Raw genomic sequence first — 13,540 nt, 5'->3', positions numbered from 1 at the left:
CCCAAACCGAGCCAAGCTCGGGTCATTATTCCAAATAAACCTGGCTCGGTTCGGTTGGCTCGAATTAGGTTCAGGTTTAACCCCTGCGACACAAACATTGCTTATTGTTGTTAAATTAAGTTTGTTGCATCGTTCTTTCGTAGCACGATAAAGTATCTTTTAGTGCACCACATCGGCGCAACGGATGAGACACGTTTACCAAGGCACAAGCCTTTAAAAACCTATGCTCGGAATCATCAGCGAGTTCGACCATCTTTGAGGTAGAGGAAAGTTGCATAAGAGAACAAATGACGAAATACTTCTAGCTATACGTATTATATATATATATATATATATATATATATATATATATATATATATATATATATATATATATATATTTATTTATGTTTTTAACTCAAGGATGCAATTTTGCGTATTCTCGTCCAAGGTTTTAAAACTCGCCGAGTCAACTCGGTGACTCGGCTCGGCTCGGCCCTCCAACGAGTCAACCGGCCAAGGTAAACTCGTTTTGCGAAAACTCGGCCTGACTCGGCCTAGCTGACTCGGGCGAGTTTTGGGCACTTTTTTCTTTTTTCATTTCTCAAAGGCTATGGGCAATTTTTTCATATGCAAGTGTTCATTTTTCAAAGAACAAATAGCATATTAACAATAGGCTTACCCCCTTCTGGGATTTAAATGGACATCAGACGAATATACAGATACTTCCAACAGCTCCAAATTTATAATGTTAGCTTTCTGACATACAACATTTCATTCTATACTGTCTGAAAGTAGATGAAACCCAACCAAAAGAAAAGGACTAGTAAGGCATCAAGATTTTAAAGACATCCGAGCATAATGAAACTCACACAGAGCTTACATAAGAATGACCTACTACGCAGAATTTTTGTTAGGTTAACAACCAACCAGAAGGTGTACATTGCAATGTAGCACAAATTCTCTCACTTGAAAAAAGGTAACTTCGATTCTCTCATTTAAAAAAGTAACTGCTGCAACTAAATGGACTTGCAATAGAACATGAATAAGATCCTAGAAAGCTTAAGGACCATAATAACCATTATGAGATGAATTATAGTTAAGAACATAAAAATCCAACATTTGACAAATAAGACTATACAAAATGGGATTGAACGTTTAGTTGTGAGATATCTTTTATCGTATTATGCCAAATATAGTTTGCTAAGCCTTCACATAGAAGTATCACCATATGATATGCAGAGTCAATGAAAAAAGCCAGAGAATTACTAATAAATTCTTGAAGAAATACACTGGTAGAGCCCTATATGCTGCACCAAAACATGCCAAAAATAAAGATTTACCAATAATAGGGCCGATGTCAAAACATGAAAAGCAGAACCTGATTATGTAAACTATACTATACAATACAGATAAATGAGATAACTTCTATGAAGAGAAGTTTGATGTAGTTATCCCACTTCTGAGGTAAATTTTATTGAAAGAGAAAAAAGAAAAATGCTTACAGGTTGGGAAGTTTGAGGAAAACTTCCATTGTTTCCAGCTGCTAAGTTATTGTATTGGGCATACTTTATAGGAAAAGCAGCATGTAGCATACGAGAGTTGAATTCTATCCCTGGCTGAGCATCCATACAGGATTATTTGTAAGAAAATTTGAAAGACTTGTTCCTGCTTGTGTAGTTTCTTTAGTAAATGTGAGATTTGAATTAAGAGCAGTTTTACTTGATGTTATTTTACTTATTAATCAATTAAACTAGTAATTAAGTCATTCTACAAACCTTTATATGTTTAAATGACAATTTATATATTGCCTTTCTTTTAAAATCAAAAGTTAACAAAACCGGATCCGAGTCACCGAGTTGACCCACCGAGTCATGAGTCAATAAAGAACGAGTCAAGTCCCAAGTCACTGGGTTTTAAAACCTTGTTCTCGTCCATTTAGAATTATGTCATTTACTTTGCCGTCGCGTTGTTACATGCACAGACTACTACTTCTTCAATTTATTTAGCCGATGTATGGTTTCGTACATCGTGTGTATTTTACGCAATTTATTCAGCCGATATATGGTTTCATACATCGTGCATTGCTTACGCAATTTATTTGTCTGATGTACGGTTTCGTGCATCATGCATTGCTTATGCAATTTTTTTAGTCGATGTACGGTTTCGTACATCGTGCATCGCTTACGCAGTTTATTTATCCCGATGTGTGGTTTCACACATGGGGTCTTGCTTTATGTCATTTACTTTGCCGCCACGCTGTAATGTGCACAGGCTTATGCTTTTATATATATATATATATGTGTGTGTGTGTGTATTCTATATACGTATATATATAACTTTATAAAGTACGCAGTTTTGTGTACTCCTGCCTAATTTATGTTATGCTTGCTTTTAAAGGCGCAAATTTGTGCAACCTGTCCAAGTCTTTATTTTATAAAAAAAGGGTTTCACATGCAAGTTTTCAAACTCGTTTTAGTTACAGTCTAAAAAGGCAAAGAAACAAGTATTTTCCGTTTGTGTATTCGCAACCGAGTCTTTCTCTCAAAACTGCGTAACGGAAAGGCTTCGACTACGTAGCCCTAAGTGGTACGTACGTTTGGTCCTTCATTTTGGTATCCAAAATGACTCGGATATTCCCGGCCTAAAGCACGGGACTTTGGAAATTTCTAAATAATGTTGGGGTTTCTTTCTGATAAACTAATATCCCTTTTATCGTAATGGTACTATCAAACATGCGTGGCATGTTAGTACTTCGATGATTGGATGAGAGGTTTATGGTAACCTCGTATAGTGAAAATCCACTATGATAACATGGAAATCACATAAATGGTGATAATCGCCTTCATTGGCAAGATGCTCAAGTTGGTTTGAAAGACCAGAGCATGTAGAATGGGTCGTCAGTTAAAATAGAACCTAACATACCCATTTGTCTCTTTGGTTCCGTCAAGAGAGAGGATGTGATGATACAAAAACTTTGATGGACAGGTTATTAACAACTACGCTCCTCGGGTAGCAATTGACTGGTGTTCTCGGTTATCGGAGTTAGGGGACGAGGTTACCAAAAATTATTCTAGGTGGTAGTTCTCACGGACTTCTGCAGAAGTTGGATGCATCCCTTCCCACGAATGCCTATGGGAAATTCTCTTTCGGTCACTGACCATCCCCTTTGGAACGGAGTCAGCTAGCTATCCAGGGTATCAAAATACAAAGAATAACAAACCCCCAAGCAATCTCAGTTGTTTCTATATTTCTCTTGTGCGTACCCGCAGGACAGTTAATATCGAAACAAGATTATCATGCTCGTTTTACATATTCTGAATTGCACATCACGAAAGGAACAACACATATGTTAGTTTTGTTCTAAATTTTGATATCTATGCACCTACTAGATTTTCATAAGTCTGACCCGTTTTATGGGGTACATGTGATGACGCGATGACGTGATGATATCAAGATTCTACTATTTCTCTGACGTTTCGTTCCTAAGCGCGTTTTATAATTTTGCATAAGGGTTTCTTTTAAAATTTCTCTTTTGTATAAACTTTAATTATCAAAAACTTTGTTTTGAATCTATATGGTTTTAATGCTTATATGGAGATACAAATCTATTGTGTAAAGGAAGGTTCGCCAATAATGTGCCCAAGGTCCGTTGACTTGTTATTTCAAACACCATTTTTCACTGAACTGTTATTTTAAAATCTGAAAAAGGATTGATTCAAAGCTTTCAAATTTTTTCTAAAAAGTTACAAGTTTGAGATTTTGGGGCGTTAGAGAGAGAGAGAGAGTTTGTGTGTGTGTGTGTATATATATATATATATATATATATATATATATATATAATGATAGGGGTGCTCTCGAAGCACCTGCTACCACCTAATAGAAGCTTCAAATTTTCAAAATTTGAGTGCTTTTTTCGTTGATCAAACCCTGATATGATCTACAATCATTATTTTATGGAAAAAAAGATTTGGATCATGTAATTATGGCACACATGTTGGTTTTTTAAAATCTTTAAAAATCAATGGCTCACAATGTACCAAAATTTCATGTCTAAAAAAAACCTATTTTGATGTCCAAAAAACATGATCCAAAACATAATTCCTATGATTGAGAATATGCAACCTACAACTATGATTTCTAGTAGGTGGGAGTTAGTGCTCCTGGAGCACCGCAACATGACTCTCTCTTTCTCTCTATCTATATATCTATATATATATATATATATATTATAGAGTAGAGAGTAGCTGCCTTTACCAATCTGTGCCTACTGCTGCCTATGGGGCTTTTGAAGGGTTATTTTCCATGTTTTTCTCGAGGACTGTACATGTGTTCTACGTGTTTGGCTTTATAGGAATGGACTCTTGCATCATTCGATTCCTATGTGCAGATAGGTTTTTATAGGGTTTGAAAATTGACGGTGTAAAATATTTATAAATATCATAAATATTCAAGGCTTAAAAAATCATGTTCTTTTATCGAAAAAAAAAACAATCCAAATGTCATTTGCAAATAGACCATGCCGAACGCATCTGTGTGGTCAGATTTGAGAAAAACAATTCAGAAAAACAACAGACCAGATTCAAAGATCTGATTAATCTGATTTGCAATGGATTAAGGGGCATTTATTTTTTGAAATAAAGGAATAAGAGAAAAACAAAGAAAACAATAGCTTTGATTTGAGGTCTTATATCTCATCCCTCTCTGATACCATATCAAATATCTTGGAATATGTGTCTGTCTTGGGAATCGTGCCTTAGGAAAATAAGAGGAATAATAAGGAGCAAATAGCAGTCAACATTGAGGATGATCCACATGATAGGGCTCACTTCCTTATATATATTCATTATATTCAGTGTAATACAAAATAATAAGTATACCTAATCTAACTTAATTGACTATATTACTCTTTACAACACATGGTTATTCTTAGCACGTAGTTGATTTGATAAGGTAAGGCTAGCATAAGGTTTGCAATCCTAATGAGACTATCATGGAAGCAAATTCTATGCCAAGGCATGATGATGGTAAGCCTCTTAACGATCCCGCGGTATATAGACAACATGTGGGGAATTTGATTTATTTGACCATTTCTAGGCCTGACATCACCTTAGTTTACGTAGTGAGTCAGGTCATGAGTGTACCTAGATTAGTGCATTTGGTGGCGGTTCTCAAAATCATTGGTTACTTTTGAGATATTATGCATCATGCCTTTCTCTTTTCAACATTGTCAAACTTGGGGTTGTGAGCTTACTATGACTTAAATTTTGGGGCTTCTCCATGGATAGACATTCAACTACAGGATTTTGCATCTTTTTGAGTGGTTCTTTTATTTCATTGAAGAGAAAAAAGCAATAGTGTCACGTTATCTACCGCCGAAGTCGAGTATAAAGCCATGAATTGAACTACAAGTGAGATAATTTGGCTTAGATAGCTACTTGATGACATGGAAGTAAGATTGAATGGTGGGACAATATTACATAGTAACCACCAATGTGTTATCCAGAACTATGAGCACAAGCACATTAAAATAGATTGTCACTTGGAGGGTGTCATTTTATTGTCCTACATTAGTTCAGGTAAGCAAATTGCAGCTGCCTCTACAAAAAGTTTGCCAACTACTTTGTTTCAGATATTTCTCACCAAACTCGAGATGGTCTCTACATCATCTCAAGTTTAAGGGGGAGTGTTAAAGGTTTATTATAAATTAATGTTGTATTAGTGCTTAGTGTGAAGTTATAGTCATAGTTGTCATTTCTTTTATTATAGTAGGAATATTTCTATCCAATGTTAGTTGTGTGCCATGCATGTGTATGATGTGCATTTTCAAGAAAAAGTTTGTAAAGAAGGGGCAGACCCTTTTTAAACTTTGCGTTAAACTTAAAGATTGAACGAAGCTTTGTTTTTTTCTTGCTTGCCTCTCTAATGTGCCATCATCATTGTTGCCTTTGTCATCATAAAATAACTATCTTCATACCTTCTGCAATTTTCACATGCCATGAAACATCTATCAGTCATCTAGTTGAGGTAATGCTTCCACATAATTCTAGTTTGCTTCTTTTGAGAGCTTCCTTTAAGTTTTGCACTCTCCATGATCTTGTTTTTTGGCTCATCAAATTTCCTGCATCAGTTGCTGATATGGCAACTGCAGCATGGTTTATGTGTGATATTCAGAGATGCTTTCTGAATCTTTCAAAGATTGAATTGATAACTAAATATATCATTAGTCTTATTGGCGCTCTGTTCATTGTGCTTCTTTTATTTGTAGAAATTTCTTACTGATCCTTGGTTTTACCTAATTCTAGAAAAGTGTGTTGATGGATGAAGCATCCTCTTTGTAATTATCTTCATAACCTATATGAATCACTTTGTTTCCTTAGGTTGATGCCATTTTATTTCAAGGAATCAATCACTTTAACCTGATTCAATGAGAACATCCTCTTTGTAGTCATCTTTGTTTCCATGTTTCATGCAAATATATGTTTTTCCTTTTGACTAACAATTTTATACCATTATCAGCTTTGAAGAATGTATTGATTTTGCTTCCATATGCAATGATCATGGGCCAGGAAATAGCAATTTGTTTTCTTGACAATGTTAATGCTGCATGTTGTAGGTGGTCAAAATGGAACAGGAAGTTCTATTGGGAACACACATATGCAAACATGGGTACAAGGTGCTCTTGCAAAAATTAACAGCACTGCTGATGGGGCAACATCATCAACGCCTAACCCCATGAGTGGTTCATCTTCCTTTGTGCCAATTAGCATCAACACTGGAACCTTTCCTGGAACACCTGCAGTGAGGCTTATTGGAGACTGTCATTTCCTTCATAGGCTATGTCAGCTGTTACTTTTCTGTTTGTTTTTCAGACGAAAACAGCTGCCTCGACTAATTGGGGTTGTGCAGAGAAGCGCAGATGCCAGTCCTGTGAAGTCTCAACCAATATCTAGTGGTAAGGGATTAGAGGAGATGAATATGTCATCAAGATCTGCGTCAGGAGCAGCCAGGCTGGAAGAAAACCAATCTAGCCGAGTTGGTCAGTTAGTTCCCGGTACAAAAGGGTTCGATGAAGCTCCAGGTACACGACCTCCAAGATTTGGATCCGGTAATGCAGGTCAAGGTTACACATCAGAAGAGGTAAACTGATCCTCCAATCCTAGTATTGAGTTCTCTGTTCGCTTTGTCATTGTATGTTGTTACATTTTAGAATCACATTTCTAGATATAACATGGAACCTTTTTTTCTATTTTAAATGTCAGCACATCGTACATGTTTTATAGTAAATGATTTAGCTGTAAGATGCAAATGTGGATATTCTTCTATTCGTGTTTGTGGTTTATTTCAAACTCCTTGGTAGGGAAACCAAGTCCTTTGATGTCATCATCTTGATGTGGTTGGATTATGCATATTTAGTTTTATGGCTCAAATTCTTGTAACATTTATTGTTGTGGGCTCTATCAAATTTATCAACTTCAAAGAAGCTTGAGCTTTAATGATGACTAATAGCAACTAAAGGTATAAGTGGGTCAAGTCGGCTTAGATCCAAGGACGTTATCGATTTGAGTATTCTGAATACGAGTCAAGATAATTCAGATGCATTAAGGTCTCTGTTCAGGTCTAATACAGCACAAAAACTCATGCAGTCCTGATCTAATTTAGCACCAGGTCCAAGTCTTTCCTTTTTTCTTTTCGTGTGGTGTAAAACCCATAAAAAAATAAATAAAAAAATTTATTTGGACCCGGGCCGGATCCGGACCTGACCCGGACCTGACCCGGATCTGTCAGGTGTTAGTCGGCTGCGTGCTTATAAAAGCACGCAACGGCAATGGGGGGAGGTTTCTCGAAAACTCCTTTCCCTCTCTTCTCCCGTTTTCTCTCTCTCTCTCTCTCTTTGCACTCAAGGCCACCGCTTCTCTCTGCCTAGTAAAGGCAGCGAGGCAGGGGGGGGTTCAAATATGAAACCCCTTTCCTCTCTCATTTTCTCTGCACTCCCCCCCTTTCCCCTCTCGCTCTCTCGTTTCTCTCTCTGTACTCGACCCCCTCTCCCTCTCTCCTTGCGTTTGTCGAGCAGCGGCCTCCGACGACGACGAAAACGACCTTCCCTCTGACAACCCACTGCCTCTTTCCCTCTCTGTTTCTCGCTCTCTCTTGCTCGTCTGCCAACGCCGCCGACCTCCTGTCCGACAACCCTTTGGTGACCACCCCTCTGCCGCCTCCTCTTCCCCTTTTCTTCTTCCTTCCGTCGACTGACAGGAGAAAAAGGCCCTGCCACTTTGTCGACAGGTCGGCAGGGGTAAAACCCTTGCCGCCTGTGCGAAGTGTTCTGGCAGGGAATTTTGGGGGCCCTGCCTACCCTTTTGTTTTCACCAGAGAGGGTCGAGACCCCTCCCTGTCTCTTCTTTTTCAGAGGGAGGGTCGAGCCCTCCCTGTCTCCTTTTTGTTGCGCATCGGAGGGTTCGACCCTCCCTGCCTCAGTTTGTTGTAGGGAAATTACGTATGACTTTGGTGTCTCCGAGATTCTTATGATTATGATGCTTATGCAGGTAAATGACACGTCATGCCTACATAGTTGTATTGCAGAAGATTGCATTATGATTGTTTATGTGAATATATCACAATTAGCATCAACACATATGCAAAAGCAAGAGCCTAGCGCAAAGCGCGACGGCAAAGGAAAGACTGTAAGCAGGAGTGCAACACAGAACCTTTGCGTGATGCGCAACGGCAAAGTAAAGGACAAGGATCGCGAAACCGCGTCCTTGAGTTAAATGTGTACTCATATAAATATATATGATATATATATATATATATGCATATATATTTATTTAATTGTCCTTTTTAGTTAATTGAACTCAATTCAATTGTTCAAGTCTTCTGTGCAATCTTCCCATACCTTTGAGAGTTGCAAGCTTGCTGTCGTCCGCGGATGTCGCGATTGGCGGCTCGAGTCGCGGAGCGCGAGCAGGATCCGTCGTACGAGCTGCAAAAGTAACGATCTTAGCAAGCTAATACCAAAATAGAAAGTCAGGGGCACTATCGCCGTCCTGACGTACAGGAAAGCATAGGCAGGGGCATCGTGCACATGCGCACCTGCTATAAGCGCAAGAAGCAGGGGCAGGGCCACGAGCCCCTGCTGACATGCTGTCAGCAAACAACGGGGAGGCAGGGGTTGCTCCCCTGCCCTCCGAAAGCAACGGTAGGCAGGGTTGCGCCCTTGCCTTACGAAGGCAACGAGGGAGGCCGAAGCGTCGCCCTGCTTGCCAGAAGAGCAAAGAGACAGGGGGTCAAGCCCCCCACCAGTTAGCACAAAGGAGGAGGCAGGAGGCTTTGCCCCTGCCTGCCGAATACACAAAGAGGCAGGGGCTTGGCCCCTGCCGGTCGAACACGCAAACAAGCAGGGGGCAAAGCCTCTGCCTTACGCCCGAGAAGAGGGAGCAGGGAGGGGCTCGGCCCCCTCCCCTGCCGTAACAAGTAGCAGGGAGGGGGCTCAGCCCCTCCCCTGCCGAACAAAAGGGCAGGGAGGGGGCTCAGCCCCTCCCTTGTCTAATAGGGAGCAAGGAGGGGAGCTCAGCTCCTCCCCTGCCTAACAAAAGGGCAGGGAGGGGGCTCAACCCCTCCTCTGCCTAATAGGGAGCAGGGAGGGGAGCTCAGCCCCTCCCCTGCCGAACAAAAGGGCAGGGAGGGGGCTCAGCCCCTCCCCTGCCTAATAGGGAGGAGGGAGGGGGCTCAGCCCCTCCCCTTCCGTGACAGAAGGAACAGAGAGGAGGGGGGCGAGCCCCTCCTCTGCCGTAATAGGAGGCAGGGAGGACTCGGCCCCTCCCCTGCCTTGACAGAGGGCACAGAGAGGAGGGGGGTGAGCCCCTCCTCTGCTGTAACAAGAGGCAAGGAGGAGGGCTCGGCCCCTCCCCTGCCTTGACAGAGGGCACAAAGAGGAGGGGAAGCGAGCCCCTCCTCTGCCCCATCTGCCGTAACAGGAGCAGGGAGGTGGTTCGACCCTCCCGTCCCTGCGTAACGGAGAAACGAGGGGAGAACAGGGATAGAGAGAGAGAGAGAGACAAACGAAAGAGGGGGAGGCGCGTACCTGGAAGTCGTCGGCGGCGACAGCGTCGACATCGAAGGCTGTCGGCTACCGTCGATGCCTGCAGTAGCCGAGACAAGGGTGGTGGCCGGCGGCGAGTCGCCGGCGTCGGTGGCCACCGGAAGGAACGGAGACGAGAGGGCGAGAGGCGCTGAGGGGGAGAGAGATCGAGAGAGGAAGAGGGGGGGGGGGGTTCTCTTTGAAACCCTTGCCTCGCTGTCTTCAAAAGACACAGGAGGCGGTGTCTCCCTTTCGGGTCCGGGTCGGGTCCAGGTCCGGATCCGTCCCGAATCCAAGCTTATTTTTTTTTCCAGTTTATTACATCCTACTCTTCGTAAAAGAATTTCGCTCGCGAAATTACTTTGGCCTACATTAGTAAAAATACAAGTCAGGGTAATTTTCCCTAATATTTGACCATTCGTTAGCTGAATCTTCATTCGAGTTCTTTACCATCCTTGAAGTAAACAAGGGATACCAAAGAGCAAAAATCTCAGGAAGCTCGAAAAGAAGCGAAAAACATCCGTACTATTCATGCGTAACATGATTAGTTCACAAAAAACCCAGCAATGCTGGTACATAAGCATAGCATGTCAAGCCATTTAGCTTAACAACGCTAAAAACATCTATAAAATAAGAAAAATTGTATACTTACAGCGCGATGCGGATACTCAATGGTCAAGAATCCTTACTTCCCTTAGCTTTGATACCAAGTTATAACGCCCCAAATTTCAAACTTGCGAACCTTTTCAGAAAAACAGGCAAGAGACTAGAAATATCTCTTTCCTTCAGAGTTTGTTTATGAAATCAGCGGAAGATTTTTCTTTGATAAATCATAAGGCAAGCTGACAACTTTGGGCACGTTAGCTAAAAGAACCAAAACTCACAAGATTCAGATATCTTAAGGGAAATCCGATACAAACCCAAGCGTCTAGGACGCGAGCTAAGAGCAGGAAGAAGAAGTCTTGAAGTCATCTTGCAATCGCGCCATCACCCGTAGTGTACCTAATCATCACCTGTACCCATAGAATGAGTTAGTTTCGCGAAAAACTAGTAGGTGCACAAGAGAGACTAAGAACAAACTGAATTAAGTACATTTAATTCAGTAGGCTACGCAGTTTAAAGCAGATATGCAGTTAAACAGGTAAGCAATGCAAGCAGGTGAATAGGGCAAACGCTTAAGTAGTGCAAACAGTAAGCAGTTCAAAGCAAGTAAGCAGTTCAAAGCAAGTAAGCAGTGCAACTGACAAACGCAGCATACGATTCAATTGATCGTAGGCTGTGAACCATCACACAACTAGCTTGTTCTCGTTCGTAGAACGAGGTCACAGCATCTAATCACCATCAGGACATCGTTTGTCGCTCACTACTTCTAACAAACGCGTTGTCCTGAACAACCGTAACCTATTCTCATCTCTCAAAACCTTACGCGGCCAACTGCCATCTGCCACCTGTTATGACTCACTAAGGCGTCATACTTTCTCAGAAAAGCTCACCCTTCCGTAGAAGGTCCAAAACATAATCACTAACTCAAATCGCTAACGATCTGATTCTCACATATGAGTCCTGCATGTAATCATGCTAAAACAGAAAGTCGAAACTATGAATTCATAGTTGGCTATCACAAACAATCTCGTTCTTTTTAGTTAATTGAACTCAATTCAATTGTCCAAGTCTTCTGTGCAATCTTCCCCTACTTTTGAGAGTTGCAAGCTTGATGTCGTCCGCGGATGTACGTGATTGGCGGCTCGGGTCGCGGAGCACGAGCAGGATCCGTCGTACGAGCTGCAAAAGTAACAATCTTAGCAAGCTAATACCAAAATAGAAAGTCAGGGGCACTATTGCCGTCCTGACGTACAGGAAAACAGAGGCAGGGGCATCGTGCACATGCGCACCTGCTATAAGCGCAAGAAGCAGGGGCAGGGCCACGAGCCCCTGCTGACATGCTGTCAGCAAACAATTGGGAGGCAGGGGGGTTGCTCCCCTACCCTCCGAAAGCAAGGGTAGGCAGGGTTGCGCCCTTGCCTTACGAAGGCAACGAGGGAGGCCGAAGCATCGCCTTGCTTGCCAGAAGAGCAAAGAGACAGGGGGTCAAGCCCCCCACCCGTTAGCACAAAGGAGGAGGCAGGAGGCTTTGCCCCTGCCTGCCCAATACACAAAGAGGCAGTGGCTTGGCCCCTGCCGGTCGAACACACAAACAAGCAGGAGGCAATGCCCCTGCCTGACGCCCGAGAAGAGGGAGCAGGGAGGGGCTCGGCCCCCTCCCCTGCCGTAACAAATGGGCAGGGAGGGGGCTCAGCCCCTCCCTTGCCTAATAGGGAGCAAGGAGGGGAGCTCAGCCCCTCCCCTGCCTAATAGGGAGCAGGGAGGGGGCTCAGCCCCTCCCCTGCCGTGACAGAAGGAACAGAGAGGAGGGGGGCGAGCCCCTCCTCTGCCGTAATAGGAGACAGGGAGGACTCGACCCCTCCCCTGCCTTGACAGAGGGCACAGAGAGGAGGGGGGCGAGCCCCTCCTCTGCCGTAACAAGAGGCAAGGAGGAGGGCTCGGCCCCTCCCCTGCCTTGACAAAGGGCACAGAGAGGAGGGGAAGCGAGCCCCTCCTCTGCCCCATCTGCCGTAACAGGAGCAAGGAGATGGTTCGACCCTCCCCTCCCTGCGTAATGGAGAAACGAGGGGAGAAGAGGGATAGAGAGAGAGAGAGACAAACGAAAGAGGGGGAGGCGCGTACCTGGAAGTCGCCGGCGGTGACAGCGTCGGCATCGGAGGTTGTCCGTTGCCGTTGATGCCTGCAGTAGCCGAGACAAGGGTGGTGGTCGGCGGCGAGTCGCCGGCGTCGGTGGCCACAGGAAGGAACGGAGACGAGAGGACGAGAGGCGCTGAGGGGGAGAGAGACCGAGAGAGGAAGAAGGGGGGCGGGGGTTCTCTTTGAAACCCCTGCCTCGCTGTCTTCAAAAGACACGAGAGGCAGTGCCTCCCTTTCGGGTCCGGATCCGACCCGAATCCAAGCTTTAATTTTTTTTCCAGTTTATTGCAGGTAAGCAGTGCAACAAGGTAAGCATTGCAAACGGGCAAGCGGTGCAAGGGGGTAAGCGGTGCAAGCAGGTAAGCGGTGCAAAACAAGTAAGCACTGCAACTGTCAAAACGTAGCAAGACGATTCATTTGATCCTAAGCTATGAACTACCACACAACAAGTTTGTTTTTATTCCTTGAACGAGGTCTCTGCATCCAATCATTATCAGGTCATCATTTGTCGCTCTCACTACTTCTAGCAAACGCTTTGTCCTCAACAACCTTAATTTATTCCAATCTCTCAAGGCCTTACGCGGCCAACTATCACCTGTTATGACTCACCTAAGGCGTCATACTTTCTCAGAAAAATCTACCCTTCTATAGAAGGTCCAAAACATGATCATCACAGCTCACCATAACTTTTTATGGTAATCAAAATCACAAGATCCACGTCGGATCACTAAGTCTGGGAAA

General features: G+C 43.2%; 1 protein-coding gene across 3 annotated transcripts in view; it reads left to right on the top strand.

Moving 5' to 3' along the window:
• Positions 1-13,540, top strand: part of SFR6 (sensitive to freezing 6) — a 230,608-nt gene that overhangs the window by 204,906 nt on the left and 12,162 nt on the right. For all 3 annotated transcript variants that reach the window (XM_089981594.1, XM_089981595.1, XM_089981596.1), the window contains one exon: positions 6,596-7,119. In XM_089981594.1, the coding sequence (XP_089837720.1) occupies positions 6,596-7,119 (524 nt within the window). The remainder of the gene's footprint in view (positions 1-6,595; positions 7,120-13,540) is intronic.

The sequence above is a fragment of the Nuphar pumila genome, chromosome 11 (assembly GCF_984573655.1).
Source record: "Nuphar pumila chromosome 11, dmNupPumi1.hap1.1, whole genome shotgun sequence".
NCBI lineage: Eukaryota > Viridiplantae > Streptophyta > Magnoliopsida > Nymphaeales > Nymphaeaceae > Nuphar > Nuphar pumila.
The sequence above is the reverse complement of the archived record's forward strand: the minus strand, read 5'-3'. Positions and strand labels throughout refer to the sequence as shown.